Here is a 24,196-nt window from a genome sequence, read left to right as displayed (position 1 = left end):
GGGAGTCCGGCATCACACTGGAGTGCCTGCTTCTGCACGTATATTCCGTGGGCGGTACGCTATTAGCGTAGCACGCCCCGAAATACGCATACAGGAGCAGAGACATCAGTCCATGGCTGATCTCTCTGCTCCTGTAGTCAGTGAGCGGTCAGGCATATAATATATGCATGAAAGACTTCACTTCGCCTCATGGCAGATGCGGGCCTGATCTCCTCCATAACATCTAAAGCTACATCTCCTTCATAACATCTACATCTCCTATACAAAAAAGGGACCAAATATAATAACAAGAAATCTTTATTTATCAATAACACAACTCGTATTAAAAAATATTAAGAAACTACATAACATGATGTTTTATGGCAATCCAGATAAACTGACACAGTGAGATGGGTAGCATAGGCTCAAACAGGCAACTGCTCCGAAAGTGCTCAGTGCAGTGTAAACATGGGTTATACACAGGGGGATGGGATAAGACCAAGTACAAGCTTCCCACACTAAGGACTATCGACCTAACTTCCACTCAAAAGAACCATAAACCCTGTAAGCCCGTAATCAAATCACCACTCACCCATGTCAGCGTCTCCCCAACGTACGTTTCACGTTTGGCGCTTCCTCCATAACATCTACATCTCCTCCATAACATCTACACCTACAGCTCCTCCATAACATCTACATCTCCTCCATAACATCTACAGCTCCTCCATAACATCTACATCTACATCTCCTCCATAACATCTACATCTCCTCCATAACATCTACATCTACATCTCCTCCATAACATCTACATCTCCTCCATAACATCTACATCTACATCTCCTCCATAACATCTACATCTACATCTACAGCTCCTCCATAACATCTACATCTACATCTCCTCTATAACATCTACATCTCCTCCATAACATCTACATCTCCTCTATAACATCTACACCTAAATCTCCTCCATAACATCTACATCTACATCTACATCTCCTCCATAACATCTACACCTAAATCTCCTTTATAACATCTACATCTACATCTCCTCCATAACATCTACAGCTCCTCCATAACATCTACATCTACAGCTCCTCCATAACATCTACAGCTCCTCCATAACATCTACATCTCCTCCATAACATCTACAGCTCCTCCATAACATCTACAGCTCCTCCATAACATCTACATCTACATCTCCTCCATAACATCTACAGCTCCTCCATAACATCTACATCTACATCTCCTCCATAACATCTACAGCTCCTCCATAACATCTACATTTCCTCCATAACATCTCTAGCTCCTCCATAACATCTACATCTACAGCTCCTCCATAACATCTACATCTACAGCTCCTCCATAACATCTACATTTCCTCCATAACATCTCTAGCTCCTCCATAACATCAACATCTACAGCTCCTCCATAACATCTACACCTACATCTCCTCCATAACATCTACAGCTCCTCCATAACATCTACAGCTCCTCCATAACATCTACATCTACAGCTCCTCCACAACATCTACAACTCCTCCATAACATCTACATCTACATCTCCTCCATAACATCTACATCTCCTCCATAACATCTACAGCTCCTCCATAACATCTCTAGCTCCTCCATAACATCTACATCTCCTCCATAACATCTACAGCTCCTCCATAACATCTCTAGCTCCTCCATAACATCTACATCTACATCTCCTCCATAACATCTACAGCTCCTCCATAACATCTACAGCTCCTCCATAACATCTACATCTACATCTCCTCCATAACATCTACATCTCCTCCATAACATCTACATCTACAGCTCCTCCATAACATCTACAGCTCCTCCATAACATCTACATCTACAGCTCCTCCATAACATCTACAGCTCCTCCATAACATCTACATCTCCTCCATAACATCTACATCTCCTCCATAACAACTACACCTACAGCTCCTCCATAACATCTCCACCTACATCTCCTCCATAACATCTACAGCTCCTCCATAACATCTACACCTAAAGCTCCTCCATAACATCTACATCTACATCTCCTCCATAACATCTACAGTTCCTCCATAACATCTACATCTACATCTCCTCCATAACATCTACATCTACAGCTCCTCCATAACATCTACATTTACATCTACAGCTCCTCCATAACATCTACATTTACATCTACAGCTCCTCCATAACATCTACACCTACATCTCCTCCATAACATCTACATCTCCTCCATAACATCTACAGCTCCTCCATAACATCTACACCTACATCTCCTCCATAACATCTACATCTCCTCCATAACACCTACATCTACATCTCCTCCATAACATCTACATCTCCTCCATAACATCTACATCTTCTCCATAACATCTACATCTTCTCCATAACATCTACATCTCCTCCATAACATCTACATCTCCTCCATAACATCTACAGCTCCTCCATAACATCTACATCTCCTCCATAACATCTACATCTCCTCCATAACATCTACATCTCCTCCATAACATCTACACCTACATCTCCTCCATAACATCTACATCTCCTCCATAACACCTACATCTACATCTCCTCCATAACATCTACAGCTTCTCCATAACATCTACATCTACAGCTCCTCCATAACATCTACAGCTCCTCCATAACATCTACATCTACATCTCCTCCATAACACCTACATCTACAGCTCCTCCATAACATCTACAGCTCCTCCATAACATCTACAGCTCCTCCATAACATCTACATCTACATCTCCTCCATAACATCTACATCTCCTCCATAACAACTACACCTACAGCTCCTCCATAACATCTCCACCTACATCTCCTCCATAACATCTACAGCTTCTCCATAACATCTACATCTACAGCTCCTCCATAACATCTACAGCTCCTCCATAACATCTACATCTACATCTCCTCCATAACACCTACATCTACAGCTCCTCCATAACATCTACAGCTCCTCCATAACATCTACAGCTCCTCCATAACATCTACATCTACATCTCCTCCATAACATCTACATCTCCTCCATAACAACTACACCTACAGCTCCTCCATAACATCTCCACCTACATCTCCTCCATAACATCTACATCTACAGCTCCTCCATAACATCTACATCTACATCTCCTCCATAACATCTACATCTACAGCTTCTCCATAACATCTACATCTACATCTCCTCCATAACATCTACAGCTACATCTCCATAACATCTACATTTACATCTACAGCTCCTCCATAACATCTACAGCTACATCTCCATAACATCTACATTTACATCTACAGCTCCTCCATAACATCTACATTTACATCTACAACTCCTCCATAACATCTACATCTACAGCTCCTCCATAACATTTCTAGCTCCTCCATAACATCAACATCTACATCTCCTCCATAACATCTACATCTACATCTCCTCCATAACATCTACATTTACATCTACAGCTCCCCATAACATCTACATCTACAGCTCCTCCATAACATCTACATTTACATCTACAGCTCCTCCATAACATCTACAGCTCCTCCATAACATCTACATCTCCTCCATAACATCTACATCTCCTCCATAACATCTACATCTCCTCCATAACATCTACATCTCCTCCATAACACCTACATCTACATCTCCTTCATAACATCTACATCTACATCTCCTCCATAACATCTACATCTCCTCCATAACATCTACATCTCCTCCATAACATCTACAGCTCCTCCATAACATCTACAGCTCCTCCATAACATCTACATCTCCTCCATAACATCTACATCTCCTCCATAACATCTACATTTCCTCCATAACATCTACATTTCCTCCATAACATCTCCATCTACAGCTCCTCCATAACATTAACATCTACATCTCCTCCATAACATCTACACCTACATCTCCTCTATAACATCTACATCTCCTCCATAACATCTACATCTACAGCTCCTCCATAACATCTACATCTCCTCCATAACATCTACATCTACAGCTCCTCCATAACATCTACATCTACAGCTCCTCCATAACATCTACATCTCCTCCATAACATCTACATCTACATCTCCTCCATAACATCTACATCTACATCTCCTCCATAACATCTACATCTACATCTCCATCTCCTTCATAACATTTACATCCACTGGCGTAACTAGGATTCATGGGGCCCCATAGCAAAAAACTTTATGGGCCCTCCCCATTTTAGCATACTCCTGGAAGGAATGCGGCCTCCGGCAACGTGTTGCGAGCCTTACATGTAGTCATGCACCCACATAGCCGCTAGTGTACTGTGTCACCATCTTCCCCTCGTGTACCCTGTCATCGTCTTATCTGTTGCAGAACTACAACTCCTATTATGTGATGTAGTCCTGCATATTACCCCACACAACATGTTGGGAGATGTAGTTCTACAGCCTACCCTATACACCATGCTAGGAGATGTAGTCCTGTATATTACCACACACACCATGGTGGGAGATGTAGTCCTGTATATTACCACACACACCATGCTGGGAGATTTAGTCCTGTATATTACCACACACCATGCTGGGAGATTTAGTCCTGTATATTACCACACACCATGCTGGGAGATGTAGTCCTGTATATTACCACACACCATGCTGGGAGATGTAGTCCTGTATATTACCACACACACCATGGTGGGAGATGTAGTCCTGTATATTACCACACACCATGCTGGGAGATGTAGTCCTGTATATTACCACACACCATTCTGGGAGATGTAGTCCTGTATATTACCACACACACCATGGTGGGAGATGTAGTCCTGTATATTACCACACACCATGCTGGGAGATGTAGTCCTGTATATTACCACACACCATGCTGGGAGATATAGTCTGTTTATTACCCCACACACCATGCTGGGAGATGTAGTCCTGTATATTACCCCACACACCATGCTGGGAGATGTAGTCCTGTATATTACCACACACACAGAATGCTGGGAGATGTAGTCCTGTATATTACCACACACACAGAATGCTGGGAGATGTAGTCCTGTATATTACCCACACACCATGCTGGGAGATGTAGTCCTGTATATTACCACACACCATGCTGGGAGATGTAGTCCTGTATATTACCACACACCATGCTGGGAGATGTAGTCCTGTATATTACCCCACACACCATGCTGGGAGATGTAGTCCTGTATTTTACCACACACCATGCTGGGAGATGTAGTCCTGTATATTACCACACACCATGCTGGGAGATGTAGTCCTGTAAATTACCACACACCATTCTGGGAGATGTAGTCCTGTATATTACCACACACCATGCTGGGAGATGTAGTCCTGTATATTACCACACACCATGCTGGGAGATGTAGTCCTGTAAATTACCACACACCATTCTGGGAGATGTAGTCCTGTAAATTACCACACACAGCATGAAGGGAGATATAGTCCTGTATATTACCTCACACACCATGCTGGGAGATGTAGTCCTGTATATTACCACACACCATGCTGGGAGATGTAGTCCTGTAAATTACCACACACCATTCTGGGAGATGTAGTCCTGTATATTACCACACACCATGCTGGGAGATGTAGTCCTGTATATTACCACACACCATGCTGGGAGATGTAGTCCTGTAAATTACCACACACCATTCTGGGAGATGTAGTCCTGTAAATTACCACACACCATGCTGGGAGATGTAGTCCTGTAAATTACCACACACAGCATGAAGGGAGATATAGTCCTGTATATTACCACACACACCATGCTGGGAGATGTAGTCCTGTATATTACCCCACACACCATGCTGGGAGATGTATTCCTGCATATTACCACACACACCATGGTGGGAGATGTAGTCCTGTATATTACCTCACACACCATGGTGGGAGATGTAGTCCTGTATATTACCCCACACCATGCTGGGAGATGTAGTCCTGTATATTACCCCACACACCATGCTGGGAGATGTAGTCCTGTATATTACCACACACTATGCGGGGAGATGTAGTCCTGTATATTACCACACACTATGCTGGGAGATGTAGTCCTGTATATTACCCCACACTATGCTGGGAGATGTAGTCCTGTATATTACCTCACTGCATGCTGGGAGATGTAGTCCTGTAAATTACCACACACAGCATGAAGGGAGATATAGTCCTGTATATTACCCCACACAACACTATGGGGAGGGGGGCTGCTGGGGACACTATATGGGGAGGGGGGCTGCTGCTGAGGAGATGTAGTCCTGTATATTACCACACACCATGCTGGGAGATGTAGTCCTGTATATTACCACACACCATGCTGGGAGATATAGTCTGTTTATTACCCCACACACCATGCTGGGAGATGTAGTCCTGTATATTACCACACGCCATGCTGGGAGATGTAGTCCTGTATATTACCACACACTATGCTGGGAGATGTAGTCCTGTATATTACCCCACACTATGCTGGGAGATGTAGTCCTGTATATTACCTCACTGCATGCTGGGAGATGTAGTCCTGTAAATTACCACACACAGCATGAAGGGAGATATAGTCCTGTATATTACCCCACACAACACTATGGGGAGGGGGGCTGCTGGGGACACTATATGGGGAGGGGGGCTGCTGCTGAGGAGATGTAGTCCTGTATATTACCACACACCATGCTGGGAGATGTAGTCCTGTATATTACCACACACCATGCTGGGAGATATAGTCTGTTTATTACCCCACACACCATGCTGGGAGATGTAGTCCTGTATATTACCACACGCCATGCTGGGAGATGTAGTCCTGTATATTACCACACACCATGCTGGGAGATATAGTCTGTTTATTACCCCACACACCATGCTGGGAGATGTAGTCCTGTATATTACCCCACACACCATGCTGGGAGATGTAGTCCTGTATATTACCACACACCATGCTGGGAGATGTAGTCCTGTATATTACCCCACACACCATGCTGGGAGATGTAGTCCTGTATATTACCACACACTATGCGGGGAGATGTAGTCCTGTATATTACCACACACCATGCTGGGAGATGTAGTCCTGTAAATTACCACACACAGCATGCTGGGAGATATAGTCCTGTATATTACCACACACTATGCGGGGAGATGTAGTCCTGTATATTACCACACAGCATGCTGGGAGATATAGTCCTGTATATTACCCCACACAACACTATGGGGAGGGGGGCTGCTGGGGACACTATATGAGGAGGGGGGCTGCTGCTGAGGACACTATATCAGGGGGCTGCTGGGGACACTATATGGGGACTGGGACAGGGGTCGCAGGGGGAGAGAGGATGGGGGCCGCAGGGAGACACAGGAAGGGAGCAGTGGCCGCGGGGGACACAGGACGGGGGCCGCAGGGGGACACAGGACGGGGGCCGCAGGGAGGCACAGGACGGGAGCGGAGGCCGCAGGGGGACACAGGACGGGGGCCGCAGGGAGACACAGGACGGGAGCAGGGGCTGCAGAAGGACACAGGACGGGGGCCGCAGGGGGAGACAGGACGGGGGCCGCAGGGGGACACAGGACGGGAGCGGGGGCCGCAGGGGGACACAGGACGGGGGCCGCAGGAAGACACAGGACGGGAAAGGGGGCCGCAGGGGGACACAGGACGGGGGCCGCAGGGGGACACAGGATGGGGGGCCGCAGTGAGACACAGGACGGGAGCGGGGGCCGCAGGAGGACACAGGACGGGGGCCGCAGGGGGGCTCAGGACGGGGGCCGCAGGGGGGCTCAGGATGGGGGCCGCAGGGGGACACAGGATGGGGGCCGCAGGAAGACACAGGACGGGAAAGGGGGCCGCAGGGGGACACAGGACGGGGGCCGCAGGGGGACACAGGATGGGGGGCCGCAGTGAGACACAGGACGGGAGCGGGGGCCGCAGGGGGGCTCAGGACGGGGGCCGCAGGGGGACACAGGACGGGGGCCGCAGGGGGACACAGGACGGGGGCCGCAGGGGGAGACAGGACGGGAGTAAGAGCCGGAGAGGAACACATGTGAGGGGCCGCAGGGGGACACGGCTTGCTTCAAGATGCACTCCTCAGCCTCAATGTCCCTGGGTGGGAGGAGGAGCGTGTGGAAGCACCTCTGGTCCGTAGGGGGTAATGAAGAAAAGCTGTAATGAAGAAAAGCTGCCAGCTGGGTGAGGTGACGCGCGGGCGGGACGGCTACCCGCGCGACCGGAAAGTCACACTGTCAGGCACACAGCACAATGTCTCACAGGGGGGGGCATGTTGAGCGGCGTACCGCTGCCACACTCAGCAATATTAACACCCACCATGGATGGGATGCAATCATGCAGGCCACATGTTTCAACGCGGGGGCCCGGGCCCCCCCCCCCGGGCCCCATAGCAACGACGTACCCTGCCCCCGTGGTAGCTACACCAGTGTCTACATCTACATCTCCGCCATAACATCTACATCTCTAGCTCCTCCATAACATCTACATCTCCTCCATAACATCTACATCTACATTTCCTCCATAACATTTCCTGCTCCTCCATAACATCTACATCTCCTCTATAACATCTACATCTACAGCTCCTCCATAACATCTACATCTCCTCTATAACATCTACATCTACAGCTCCTCCATAACATCTACATCTACATCTACATCTCCTCCATAACATCTACAGCTCCTCCATAACATCTACACTCACCGGCCACTTTATTAGGTACACCATGCTAGTAACGGGTTGGACCCCCTTTTGCCTTCAGAACTGCCTCAATTCTTGGTGGCATAGATACAACAAGGTGCTGGAAGCTTCCTCAGAGATTTTGGTCCATATTGACATGATGGTATCACACAGTTGCCGCAGATTTGTCGGCTGCACATCCATGATGCCAATCTCCCGTTCCACCACATCCCAAAGATGCTCTATTGGATTGAGATCTGGTGACTGTGGAGGCCATTTGAGTACAGTGACCTCATTGTCATGTTCAAGAAACCAGTCTGAGATGATTCTAGCTTTATGACATGGCGCATTATCCTGCTGAAAGTAGCCATCAGATGTTGGGTACATTGTGGTCATAAAGGGATGGACATGGTCAGCAACAATACTCAGGTAGGCTGTGGCGTTGCAACCATGCTCAATTGGTACCAAGGGGCCCAAAGAGTGCCAAGAAAATATTCCCCACACCATGACACCACCACCACCAGCCTGAACCGTTGATACAAGGCAGGATGGATCCATGCTTTCATGTTGTTGACGCCAAATTCTGACCCTACCATCCGAATGTCGCAGCAGAAATCGAGACTCATCAGACCAGGCAACGTTTTTCCAATCTTCTACTGTCCAATTTCGATGAGCTTGTGCAAATTGTAGCCTCAGTTTCCTGTTCTTAGCTGAGCGGAGTGGCACCCGGTGTGGTCTTCTGCTGCTGTAACCCATCTGCCTCAAAGTTGGACGTACTGTGCGTTCAGAGATGCTCTTCTGCCTACCTTGGTTGTAACGGTTGGCTATTTGAGTCACTGTTGCCTTTCTATCAGCTGGAACCAGTCTGCCCATTCTCCTCTGACCTCTGGCATCAACAAGGCATTTCCGCCCACAGAACTGCCGCTCACTGGATGTTTTTTCTTTTTCGGACCATTCTCTGTAAACCCTAGAGATGATTGTGCGTGAAAATCCCAGTAGATCAGCAGTTTCTGAAATACTCAGACAGCCCTTCTGGCACCAACAACCATGCCACGTTCAAAGGCCCTCAAATGACCTTTCTTCCCCATACTGATGCTCGGTTTGAACTGCAGGAGATTGTCTTGACCATGTCTACATGCCTAAATGCACTGAGTTACCGCCTTGTGATTGGCTGATTAGAAATTAAGTGGTAACGTGCAGTTGGACAGGTGTACCTAATAAAGTGGCCGGTGAGTGTACATCTCCTCCATAACATCTACATCTCCTACATTACATCAACATCTACATCTCCTCCATTACATCTACATCTCCAGATTCTCCATAACATCTACAGCTCCTCCATAACATCTACAGCTCCTCCATAAAATCTACATCTCCTCCATAACATCTACATCTCCTCCATAACATCTACATCTCCTCCATAACATCTACATCTCCTCCATAACATATACATCTACAGCTCCTCCATAACATCTACATCTACAGCTCCTCCATAACATCTACAGCTCCTCCATAACATCTACATCTCCTCCATAACATCTACAGCTACAGCTCCTCCATAACATCTACATCTCCTCCATAACATCTACATCTACATCTCCTCCATAACATCTACAGCTCCTCCATAACATCTACACCTACATCTCCTCTATAACATCTACATCTCCTCCATAACATCTACACCTACATCTCCTCCATAACATCTACATCTCCGCCATAACATCTACATCTACACCTACAGCTCCTCCATAACATCTACACCTACATCTCCCCCATAACATCTACAGCTCCTCCATAACATCTACAGCTCCTCCATAACATCTACATCTACATCTCCTCCATAACATCTACATCTCCTCCATAACATCTACATCTCCTCCATAACATCTACATCTCCTCCATAACATCTACATCTCCTCCATAACATCTACATCTCCTCCATAACATCTACATCTCCTCCATAACATCTACATCTACAGCTCCTCCATAACATCTACATCTACAGCTCCTCCATAACATCTACACCTACATCTCCTCCATAACATCTACAGCTCCTCCATAACATCTACATCTCCTCCATAACATCTACATCTACAGCTCCTCCATAACATCTACATCTACAGCTCCTCCATAACATCTACACCTACATCTCCTCCATAACATCTACAGCTCCTCCATAACATCTACACCTACATCTCCTCCATAACATCTACAGCTCCTCCATAACATCTACATCTCCTCCATAACATCTACAGCTACATCTCCTCCATAACATCTACAGCTCCTCCATAACATCTACAGCTACAGCTCCTCCATAACATCTACACCTACATCTCCTCTATAACATCTACAGCTTCTCCATAACATCTACATCTACATCTCCTCCATAACATCTACATCTACAGCTTTTCCATTACATCTACATCTCCTCCATAACATCTACATCTCCTCCATAACATCTACATCTACAGCTCCTCCATAACATCTACATCTACATCTCCTCCATAACATCTACATCTACAGCTTTTCCATTACATCTACATCTCCTCCATAACATCTACAGCTCCTCCATAACATCTACATTTACAGCTCCTCCATAACATCTACAGCTACATCTCCTCCATAACATCTACAGCTACATCTACAGCTCCTCCATAACATCTACATCTCCTCCATAACATCTACATCTACAGCTCCTCCATAACATCTACATCTCCTCCATAACATCTACATCTACATCTACAGCTCCTCCATAACATCTACATCTACATCTCCTCCATAACATCTACATCTACAGCTTCTCCATAACATCTACATCTACATCTACATCTCCTCTATAACATCTACAGCTTCTCCATAACATCTACATCTACATCTCCTCCATAACATCTACATCTACAGCTTCTCCATAACATCTACAGCTCCTCCATAACATCTACACCTACATCTCCTCCATAACATCTACATCTCCTACATTACATCAACATCTACATCTCCTCCATTACATCTACATCTCCAGATTCTCCATAACATCTACAGCTCCTCCATAACATCTACATCTCCTCCATAAAATCTACATCTCCTCCATAACATCTACATCTCCTCCATAACATCTACATCTCCTCCATAACATATACATCTACAGCTCCTCCATAACATCTACAGCTCCTCCATAACATCTACATCTCCTCCATAACATCTACATCTACATCTCCTCCATAACATCTACAGCTCCTCCATAACATCTACACCTACATCTCCTCTATAACATCTACATCTACATCTCCTCCATAACATCTACACCTACATCTCCTCCATAACATCTACATCTCCGCCATAAAATCTACATCTACACCTACAGCTCCTCCATAACATCTACACCTACATCTCCCCCATAACATCTACAGCTCCTCCATAACATCTACAGCTCCTCCATAACATCTACATCTACAGCTCCTCCATAACATCTACAGCTCCTCCATAACATCTACATCTACAGCTCCTCCATAACATCTACAGCTCCTCCATAACATCTACAGCTCCTCCATAACATCTACATCTCCTTCATAACATCTACATCTCCTCCATAACATCTACATCTCCTCCATAACATCTACATCTCCTCCATAACATCTACATCTCCTCCATAACATCTACATCTACAGCTCCTCCATAACATCTACATCTACAGCTCATCCATAACATCTACACCTACATCTCCTCCATAACATCTACAGCTCCTCCATAACATCTACACCTACATCTCCTCCATAACATCTACAGCTCCTCCATAACATCTACATCTCCTCCATAACATCTACAGCTACATCTCCTCCATAACATCTACAGCTCCTCCATAACATCTACAGCTACAGCTCCTCCATAACATCTACACCTACATCTCCTCTATAACATCTACAGCTTCTCCATAACATCTACATCTACAGCTTTTCCATTACATCTACATCTCCTCCATAACATCTACATCTCCTCCATAACATCTACATCTACATCTCCTCCATAACATCTACATCTCCTCCATAACATCTACATCTCCTCCATAACATCTACATCTACATCTCCTCCATAACATCTACATCTACAGCTCCTCCATAACATCTACATCTACATCTCCTCCATAACATCTACATCTACAGCTCCTCCATAACATCTACAGCTACATCTCCTCCATAACATCTACAGCTACAGCTCCTCCATAACATCTACATCTCCTCCATAACATCTACATCTACATCTACAGCTCCTCCATAACATCTACATCTACATCTCCTCCATAACATCTACATCTACATCTCCTCCATAACATCTACAGCTACAGCTCCTCCATAACATCTACATCTCCTCCATAACATCTACAGCTACATCTCCTCCATAACATCTACAGCTACAGCTCCTCCATAACATCTACATCTCCTCCATAACATCTACATCTACATCTACATCTCCTCTATAACATCTACAGCTTCTCCATAACATCTACATCTACATCTCCTCCATAACATCTACAGCTCCTCCATAACATCTACAGCTCCTCCATAACATCTACACCTACAGCTCCTCCATAACATCTACACCTACAGCTCCTCCATAACATCTACACCTACATCTACAGCTCCTCCATAACATCTACATCTACATCTCCTCCATAACATCTACATCTCCTCCATAACATCTACATCTACATCTCCTCTATAACATCTACAGCTCCTCCATAACATCTACATCTACATCTCCTCCATAACATCTACATCTACATCTCCTCCATAACATCTACACCTACAGCTCCTCCATAACATCTACATCTACGTCTCCTCCATAACATCTACATCTCCTCCATAACATCTAGCTGTGCATGTTGGTTCTAGCTCAGCATCAGTCTAGAACCCCAGATCCCCCTATGATAACGTGTTCTCTATTCTCTGTTTTCAGCCCCCAACGTTCTGCAGAGGGGTCACCCCCGGCTCATGGCTCATGGTCGGGCCCCTCTGGCCCCAACTCAGACTCCAGAACTTTAGGGAGCAATCAGCGGAGCCCGCGCCCCCTCTGTGAGCACAGAACGCTAGTGTGACTGCACCCACCATGGACGGACAGATGGACAATGGCTCCTGTCACCACCGTATCCCCTGCTGGATGGAGAGAGGGCGCCCCCTGCAGATACCTGACATCTCCCCTTATTGTTTTCTATGTGGGAAGGCAGGTGGACTGCACCATGTCACCGGGGGATACACTGTAACAATCCTTCCCCCCCATCCTGTATCTATTGCTACCACCACCCACCATGTCACCCCCCACCCCCCGGTCACATGACCCTGGGACCTGCTGGATCGCAGCAAAGAATAAGGAAGAGAGGCAAATAACAAGTCACATGTTTAACAAGAATAAACTGTAATCAAATAATAAAAAAAACACTGGGTCTATCTAAAATGCACAGAAATATTATATAAAAAGTACAAAGTCTGAGTCCTCAGTGTGAGAGAATGGGGACCCATAGAAAACGATTGCATCTCACAGCTGAGGGTCTGCTACAGATGTAGACCATGCTCTGTGAGCTCCAGACTGATACATTGTACATAGCTAGTCCTGCTCTCAGCTGTTTCCAGTGTAGACAATGCTCTGTGAGCTCCAGACTGATACATTGTACATAGCTAGTCCTGCTCTCAGCTGTATCCAGTGTAAACAATGCTCTGTGAGCTCCAGACTGATACATTGTACATAGCTAGTCCTGCTCTCAGCTGTATCCAGTGTAGACAATGCTCTGTGAGCTCCAGACCACAGATTTCACTGTTCATTCCTTGGAAAATGAAAGGTGGAATCTGATTGGTTGCTGGGGACAAGTAAGACAATTCTACTTTCCAACAGTTTGATAAATGTCCCCCAATATGTTCAACATACAATTCTGGTTCATCGTAACTTAAGACCAGACTCCAGTATGAGTGTGTATATATCTCTCCATTCTGTGTAGGTATACAGCAGTGTATTATATACTTATTATCCTCCTGTATGAGTGTGTATATATCTCTCCATTCTGTGTAGGTATACAGCAGTGTAATATATACTTATTATCCTCCTCCTGTATGAGTGTGTATATCTCTCTCCATTCTGTGTAGGTATACAGCAGTGTATTATATACTTATTATCCCCCCCCCTGTATGAGTGTGTATATTTCTCTCCATTCTGTGTAGGTATACAGCAGTGTATTATATACTTATTATCCCCCCCCTGTATGAGTGTGTATATTTCTCTCCATTCTGTGTAGGTATACAGCAGTGTAATATATACTTATTATCCTCCTCCTGTATGAGTGTGTATATATCTCTCCATTCTGTGTAGGTATACAGCAGTGTATTATATACTTATTATCCCCCCCCCCCCCCTGTATGAGTGTGTATATTTCTCTCCATTCTGTGTAGGTATACAGCAGTGTAATATATACTTATTATCCTCCTGTATGAGTGTGTATATATCTCTCCCCTCTGTGTAGGTATACAGCAGTGTATTATATACTTATTATCCTCCTGTATGAGTGTGTATATATCTCTCCATTCTGTGTAGGTATACAGCAGTGTATTATATACGTATTATCCCCCCCCCCTGTATGAGTGTGTATATTTCTCTCCATTCTGTGTAGGTATACAGCAGTGTATTATATACTTATTATCCTCCTGTATGTGTGTACATCTCTCCATTCTGTGTAGGTATACAGCAGTGTATTATATACTTATTATCCTCCTGTATGAGTGTGTATATATCTCTCCATTCTGTGTAGGTATACAGCAGTGTATTATATACTTATTATCCTCCTGTATGTGTGTATATATCTCTCCATTCTGTGTAGGTATACAGCAGTGTATTATATACTTATTCCCCCCCCCCCCCCCCCCCCCCCCCCCCCCCCGTATGAGTGTGTATATATCTCTCCATTCTGTGTAGGTATACAGCAGTGTATTATATACTTATTATCCCCCTCTCTCTTTAGTCAATTAGACCATTGTCCATGTAAAGGCTCTGGGACAGGCACTAGAGAACAATACAATAATTTGAGTGTCCATCAGCACATAGCTGGGTAATAGACAAAGTTCTTGGTCAGGAGGACCAGGTACGAACCTTGAACGTTGCAAAGAACTTCTTAATCATACAAGAACAACAAACAAAACAGGAACAGTTTAAGGACTTTGGTCTCTGTAGCGGATTATTGTGAAGAGGCGGGAGGAACCTCATTAGGCTCCTTCTCCTTCCTCTGCTTTTTCTGCTCCCATGGATAATAGAAGCGTGGGGACACTAGAGCAGAGGCGTCCGCAGACGCGGTGGTAACTACAACGCTAGGGTTCACTGTGGTGACGGGAGAGATGATTGGCGCCACATGGTAAGTGACCGTAGTAGTGGAGCAAGCGGCTTTAGCCACAGCAGCAGGAGCAGTAGAGCAGGTTGCGGTGGTAGCTGAACCTGGAGCCCTGGAAGCAGCAGTGATAGAACCCAACGGTTTAAAATCCTGCCAATCTTCGTTCCAGTTTTCTTAGGCCGGGTAACGAACAAGGTTATTGAGATAGGCGGGTTGGTAGTCCCACATTACAGCTCGTCTGTTCACCAGCACCAGTAACCCAGTGTACGAATCCATGACCAGGCCGTACCCCCTTCGCTTGTCAAATTTGGTCACGGTTCCTCTCCTCCTTTCTAGGGGGGCAGCACAGGGTCGAGGTTTTTCCAGCTTGCGGATGAACAACCGCTCAGATGCAGCATGAGATTCCAGATAGGGGTATATGGGTGACTCCACAGCGAAGCATAATCTGGATAAGGCACAGATGGAGGTGGTTCCGGCGCTAGGCCGGGTTGGGTAAGAAAAATATCACTGGCAGTAGGAGCTGCTGTGAGCTGCCGGGCAGTGGTAGCTGCTGCAGGCGCCGTGGTAGCCATAGCGGGCGCAGCTTTAGGGGCAGGGGGTAAAAGAGCAAGAGCCCGCTGGATCTCGTCCACCAACTGCATGACCCTCGGCTCCCGGCCAAATACCCATCACGGGAGAGGTGGAGAATCCCGGTCAGGGGGTCGCCACAGGCCCGGGGAGATGGGGCCTTTAGAGAAAGTCTTACCCCCGAGCTCCGAGTCTGGAGGCACTGTCAAGGACCCGTCTACGATCCGGTCATCGTCGGAAGAAAGCGATGGTCCAGTGGAGAAGGTGTAGCGGGAGGAGCCGGAATGCTCAGGGCTGGAGGCACCGCTGAGACCAGAAGAAGTCTCCTCACCTCTGTCAGGGGAGCTTGGTGTGGAGGCCCGGCTTGGATGCTCGTCTCCGTACCGGACCGAACCCCAGCTGCTGTCACTGTCCGAGGGCAGCGGGGCTAGCAAGCAGGCTGGATCGAGTTCTGGCAGAATCGTAGGAAGCTCCGGTAGAGGAAGTACGGCAGCTGTGGAGTTGCACTCCTCACAGGACGCCATCTTGCTGCGCACTGGCGTGGTCTTGAGGACCTGGGAGGAGGCAGAGCGCAGAGGCTGAAGTTCCGGCCCAGTAGCCTGCCCAGCAACAGTGACGTCATCTGGCGCAGGCAACCAATCAGGAGCGATTCCCGCGCTTTGGCAGCATGGCGGTTAACCCCCTCCCGCCCGGGGTATGGCGCAGTTAGAAATTGAAGAAGACGGCGGCCATCTTGTGTACCGTATAGGGCCCTGAGCGCCTCGATTACCCCCATGGCGATATGGCAAAGTCTTTCTGGGGATCGATAGTGCACCTTGAGAATACTGGTAGTCGGCACAAAGTAGATGAGATCCTGTTCGTGACGCCAAATGTGATGCCCTGGCCCCTAGGGGCCACTCTGCAGTGTAGATGGTGCTAACGGGTAGGAACCGGGGAAGCTGTAGGGTATAGGGTTGTCACGGTGAAGGCACGAGGGTGAAACAGCTGGAAACCGGGCTCCTGACCATGCGGGAATACTGGGCATGCGATTCCTCGTTGTCCTTAGTCAGGGCACCAATTATCACACCAATGCCAAGGTTCAGAAACAACGGTAGTTGTATATTTATTGTAACGGTGGTAACTAGTAGCAACAGTCTCTCCGGATGCAACAGGGAATAAGGCAAACTTGAATAAGGCAGAGTAATGGGTGATGCTGCAATAGGCTGTGAGAGTAGCGTGCTGAATGATGGGAGTAGTAGTGACACTGAAGATGAGATGCTGGGTGGAATGAGACTTGAATGAAATACTTGCTGTTGATTAGAGAAGATGATGATGAGAGGAATGACTGAAGAATGGACACCTAGATGAGAATCTTGAGACTTGAGGAACACAGCCAGAGGACTGGAGCAGCAGAGCACACGCAGGCCTCTCTCTCTTGACAGGGGAGAGAGAACAGACACAGAACTTGTCCCCTGAAGGTGTAGACCAAGACTAAGGCAGAGAGGAAGTCACATGGTATTCCCCAGTTAAAGCTCGATGACCATTGGAGTTACCATGGAAGCAGGGCACAGTCACGTGACATCCAGCCATTGCATCATCACACCATTAGGCATATACAGAGAAATATAGATGAGAAGTACCATACTTGAACAATGGGGGGCGACATAATACCATTAGGCACTGATACCTGAATATACATACAAGAAAATGAATAGAATAGCAGACCTGAATAATGCAGAGGGGTGACACAATACACGCAGTTTGCAGTGGACCACAACTTTCCATAACAGAACTGATCATAGTAAAAGTGTGAGGATAAGAGGGCTGTTCTGGGACACTGCATCTGTCCATTCTGTGTAGGTATACAGCAGTGTATTATATACTTATTATCCCCCTGTATGAGTGTGTATATATCTCTCCATTCTGTGTAGGTATACATCAGTGTATTATATACTTATTATCCTCCTCCTGTATGAGTGTGTATATATCTCTCCATTCTGTGTAGGTATACAGCAGTGTATTATATACTTAATATCCCCCTGTATGACTGTGTATATATCTCTCCATTCTGTGTAGGTATACAGCAGTGTATTATATACTTATTATCCTCCTGTATGAGTGTATATATCTCCCCATTCTGTGTAGGTATACAGCAGTGTATTATATACTTATCCTCCTGTATGAGTGTGTATATATATCTCCATTCTGTGTAGGTATACAGCAGTGTATTATATACTTATTATCCTCTTTTATGAGTGTGTATATATCTCTCCATTCTGTGTAGGTATACAGCAGTGTATTATATACTTATTATCCCCTTGTATGAGTGTGTATATATCTCCATTCTGTGTAGGTATGCAGCAATGTATTATATACTTATTATACTCCAGTATGAGTGTGTATATATCTCTCCATTCTGTGTAGGTATACAGCAGTGTATTATATACTTATTATACTCCAATATGAGTGTGTGTATATCTCTCCATTCTGTGTAGGTATACAGCAGGGTATTATATACTTATTACCCCCCTGTATGAGTGTGTATATATCCCCCATTCTGTGTAGGTATACAGCAGGGTATTATATACTTATTATCCTCCTGTATGAGTGTGTATATATCTCTCCATACTGTGTAGGTATACAGCAGTGTATTACATACTTATTATCCTCCTGCATGAGTATGTATATATCCCCATTCTGTGTAGGTTGTGGACATGTCACAGGTGAAGTGCTCGAGGGGGTGTACATCTCACCCAGGTTAATACGTAGCGTGAGATGGTGAGTCCAGGAGGGATCTGTGTTCAGCAGTGTTATGCTGCTGAGCTATTATTATTGCTGGGCCTGGATGTTACAATGGCAGGTAGGTTTTGGTAGTGGGACTTGCCATTCCCTCCCCCCGATCCAGGTCAGGTTTTGGGGTCAGGTGTCTCTGACCCTAATCAGCCTGACAAGATAAAAGCCGTGCAGAGGATCCAGTTAGCTCTCTGCTAGGAGTGATCGGCCTGCATGCTGTGTTTGCTGGGAGCTGGGAATACTGCCGCTGCTGGGGCTTATTCACACCGTGCGATACCGCTTATCGAAGTGTCAGATAGGTGACCTGTATGTTAGTAAGTGCCCAGACGGGCAGGACCTTTTGTTTGTTTTTAAAGCGCGGTGTTGCTGTATTTATGTTTTCTGGACTGTTTATGCTGCAAATAAACGCCAAGCTGTTATTTTACAAAGCCAAGTCTGCTGTGAACTGTGTCCAAACACACCATCCCCCGGGAAGATCCCTACAATTGGTGCTGCAGAGCGGGCAAAACGGTTGCTAGGGGCAACAGTGTGCATCAACTTGGCTACCTGCGCCATGAACAGGCTCTGACAGCCGCTAACCTGCGCCATGTACAGGCTCTGACAGCCGCTAACCTGCGCCATGAGCAAGCAATGGCTCAACAACAGAGACTCATTGAGCACCTGATAGCGAAGCAGGAGGCGTCTGCAGGTGCTAATCCACAGCCAGCGGCCGCAGCTGCTCCAGAGACTTTGTCTGTGAGAAGAGCCGTGCAGCGAGCACTGCAAAAGATGACTGCTGATGACGATATTGAGGCCTACTTAACTGTCTTTGAGCGGGTGGCTGACCGAGAAAAGTTACCATCCACTGAGTGGGCAGAAGTCATTGCTCCCTATTTAACAGGTGAACCTCAAAAGGCCTACTATGACCTCAGTGAGCAAGAGGTCAAGGACTATCCTCGGCTAAGAGATACTCGCCCGAATAGGAGTTACTGCTGCTGTCCGTGCCGGGAGAGTCCGCAACTGGAGCTACAGTCTGGACAAGTCAGCGAGGTCCCAGATGTATGACCTGATCCATTTGGCAAGAAAGTGGTTGGAGCCAGACACCTCTACTCCTGCCCAGATCCTAGAGAGGGTCGTGATGGATCGCTACCTCCGTGCCCTTCCTGCTGATCTACAACGCTGGGTGGGACAAGGCGACCCTAGGAGTGCCGACGAACTTGTCAACCTTGTGGAGAGGTTCCAGGCGACCGAGGACTACCTCCGTGATGTTTCTGCAGCACCTTCACCTCCCCGGAGTGCCAGACCTGTGCCTTCAGCTGGTAAGAGACTTCCATCTATTGGGGGAGTGTGGAGGGGTGCTGATAGAGGGAAGAGCGCTCAGGCGGTGTCTCAAGGGCAAAAGACTGGTGATGGTCCCCGGTGGCTAAGTGGCTCTAAAAAGGACTCCCTGCCAAGGAGACCAGGCCCTATCCAGTGCTGGAGATGCCATGAGACGGGACATATCTCTGCCCATTGCCCTCTTACCCATGAGCCCATGGAGTGTGACGCTAGCCGGCGTCAGTCACTATTTGCGGAACCGTCTTTTGTTGCGGTCACTGAACTAGAGACTGAACCGCAAGTCTGCAACATTACGGTCAATGACTTCCCTGTTAAGGCGTTGCTGGACTCAGGAAGCCTTGTCACCTTGGTGCATGCCAGCCTGGTGACTGGGGACTTTGTGCCAAAAAGACATATGAGTGTGGTATGCATACATGGTGATACAAAGGTTTACCCTATAGTACTGGCCAATGTCGGGACTGAACTAGGCGCTGTACAGTATGAAGTGGTTGTGGTTAAAAACCTTATGCATAATGTGATATTGGGGCGTGATTTTCCACTGTTCTGGGCTCTATGGGGAAAACAACAATCCCCTGAAAGGAGTGAGGAGACCCCTAAGTCTATGGCATTACCCACGGTAAATGATAAAAATGTACAGGATGAATATGATGCTTTTCCTTTGCAGGTCCTGGCTGGTGAGGAAGAGGCTCCTCCCACTGCGCAGAATGTTCCAGACTTAGAGGTGTCTAGGGATAATTTTGGTACTGCACAATTACAGGACCCCACTCTCAAAAATGCTAGAGAGCAGGTCACTGTTATGAATGGGACCTCAGGAACCAGATGCTGAGAAAGATTTCCACATTTTTCTATGACTAATGATCTCTTCTATAGAGTCACTAAGATTAATGATGAGGTTGTGGAACAGCTTCTGGTGCCTAAGTCGTACCGGCGTCAGGTACTCGACATGGCCCATAATCATGTCCTTGGGGGCCACTTGGGGACAGATAAAACGTAGGAGAGAGTCCTCCAGAGGTTTTATTGGCCTGCGATTTATGCTGACATAAAAAAATACTGGGAGTCGTGCCCCACATGTCAGCTTAGCGCCCCAGTGTCGCATTTCTGCAGTCCTTTGGTTTCGCCCCCCATCATAGAGGAACCTTTTGACCGGATCGCAATGGACTTAGTGGGTCCCATCGTAAAGTCGGCTAGTGGTCACCAGTACATTCTAGTTGTATTAGACTACGCGACCCGCTATCCTGAGGCTGTACCCCTAAGAAACACTGCGTCTAAGACAATTGCACATGAATTGTTTTATATGTTTTCCAGGGTGGGGATCCCCAAGGAAATCTTGACTGACCAAGGTACCCCATTTGTGTCAAAGGTGATGAAAGAGCTATGCAAACTGTTTAAAATCTCACACCTACGTACCTCTGTATATCATCCCCAGACAGACGGGTTAGTGGAGAGGTTTAATAAAACCCTGAAACATATGTTGAAGAAAGTGGTGGAAAAGGATGGTCGTGATTGGGATCACTTACTACCTTACCTGATGTTTGCTATTAGGGAAGTACCCCAAGCATCCACAGGGTTCTCTCCCTTCGAATTAGTCTATGGTCGTCACCCGAGGGGTTTGCTGGATATAGCAAAAGAGACCTGGGAAAGTGAGTCCACCCCATACAAGAGTGTTATAGAGCATGTAGCACAGATGCAGGACCGTATAGCCACTGTAATGCCCCTAGTAAGGGAACACCTCCAGAGGGCGCAAGAGGGCCAAAGCAGAATTTACAATCGTTCTGCAAGAATCAGGACATTCAGCCCAGGTGACCGGGTCCTCATACTTGTTCCCACGGTAGAAAGTAAATTCTTGGCGAAGTGGCAAGGTCCCTATGAAATTGTAGAGAAGGTCAGTGAGGTCAACTACAAGATACACCAACCAGGTAGAAGGAAGCCTTTCCAAGTTTATCACATAAACTTGATCAAGCCCTGGAAAGACAGGGAATCCTTGGTGGCGACAAATCCTGTTGGTCATCGGTCACCACCAATCCCTCCGGTCAGGATTGGTGACACCCTATCAGTATCCCAGAAGCAGGAAGCTAAGGAGTTCTTGCAGAAAAATAAAGACAAGTTTTCTGACCTACCAGGGCGTACGCATCTCATTAGTCATCATATTAAAACTGAGCCTAGAAGCAGAGTCAACCTTAAGCCCTATAGGATACCAGAAGCATGTAGGGAGGCGGTATCATCCGAGGTAAAACGGATGCTTGGCCTAGGAGTCATTGAGGTTTCCCAGAGCGAGTGGTCCAGCCAGATTGTGCTAATCCCAAAGCCCAATGGAACTTGGAGGTTCTGTAATGACTTTAGAAAGTTAAATGAGATCTCCAAGTTCGATGCCTACCCCATGCCCAGGGTGGATGAGTTAATAGAAAGGATGGGTAATGCCAGGTACATAACTACCCTCGATCTCACAAAAGGCTACTGGCAGATCCCACTCACTCCTGAGGCTAGAGAGAAGACTGCATTCTCCACCCCTGATGGACTCTTCCAATATGTAGTGATGCCATTCGGGTTACATGGAGCCCCTGCCACTTTTCAGAGGTTGATGGACTTGATCCTGCGACCACATGGTGATTACTCCGCTGCCTACCTCGATGATGTGGTCATTTTTAGCCCGGATTGGGAAAGTCACCTCTGTAAGGTCCAGGCGGTGTTAGATGCCATAAGCGATGCAGGGTTAACCATCAATGCAGAGAAGTGTGCACTAGCCTTAGAGGAGGCCAAATACTTGGGCTACATTATTGGGAGGGGGTTAGTGAAACCACAACTAAATAAAATTGAGGCAATACAGAATTGGCCTCAACCCCTCACAAAGAAACAGGTCAGAGCTTTCCTGGGTATTACCGGCTATTACCGAAGGTTTGTGCCGAATTTCGCCTCAGTTGCAGCCCCACTAACTGACCTGACAAAGGGTGCGAAGTCAGCAATGGTGACATGGACTCCCGAGGCTGAGAAGGCTTTTCAAAGCCTTAAATCTGCCTTGTGTCAACAACCTGTGCTAGTTACCCCTGACTTTAGGTGAGCGTTTCTAGTACAAACAGACGCCTCTAACACAGGGTTAGGTGCCGTCCTCTCGCAGGTCGTGAATGGCGAGGAGCACCCGGTGATGTACTTAAGCAGGAAGCTATCCCCGGCCGAGAAAAACTACGCCATTGTGGAGCGAGTGTCTGGCAGTGAAATGGGCCCTAGAATCCCTGAGGTATTACTTACTAGGCAGGAAGTTCAAGTTAGTGACAGACCATGCCCCCCTAACATGGATGAAGGTTAACAAGGAGAAAAATGCGAGGGTGACTAGGTGGTTTCTGTCCCTACAAAACTTTAATTTCATGGTGGAACACAGGCCAGGAAAGTTACAGGCAAATGCTGACGCCCTATCAAGGGTACACTGTCTGTGGGGACAAAATGCTCAGCCCTCCGGTCTGAAGAAGAGGGGGGGGGATATGTGGACATGTCACGGGAGAAGTGCTCGAGGGGGTGTACATCTCACCCAGGCTACTACACACGGTGAGATGGTA

General features: G+C 46.7%; 1 protein-coding gene across 7 annotated transcripts in view; it reads left to right on the top strand.

Annotated features, from left to right (window-relative positions):
* POPDC2 (popeye domain cAMP effector 2) overlaps window positions 1–14,343 on the top strand; it is a 37,938-nt gene extending 23,595 nt beyond the window's left edge. For 5 of the 7 annotated variants that reach the window (XM_069946315.1, XM_069946312.1, XM_069946314.1 and 2 more), the window contains one exon: window positions 13,583–13,669. Coding sequence is in view for 2 of the 7 variants with exons in the window: in XM_069946317.1 (XP_069802418.1) it covers window positions 13,583–13,668 (86 nt within the window). In the remaining 5 variants the exon portion in view is untranslated. Of the gene's footprint in view, window positions 1–13,582 lie in introns of all 7 variants that reach the window. The other 2 variants (XM_069946317.1, XM_069946316.1) reach the window with 2 other exon arrangements.
* Window positions 14,344–24,196: the final 9,853 nt, after the last annotated feature.

The sequence above is a fragment of the Dendropsophus ebraccatus genome, chromosome 11, assembly GCF_027789765.1.
Source record: "Dendropsophus ebraccatus isolate aDenEbr1 chromosome 11, aDenEbr1.pat, whole genome shotgun sequence".
Classification (NCBI taxonomy): Eukaryota; Metazoa; Chordata; class Amphibia; order Anura; family Hylidae; genus Dendropsophus; species Dendropsophus ebraccatus.
The sequence above is the reverse complement of the archived record's forward strand: the minus strand, read 5'-3'. Positions and strand labels throughout refer to the sequence as shown.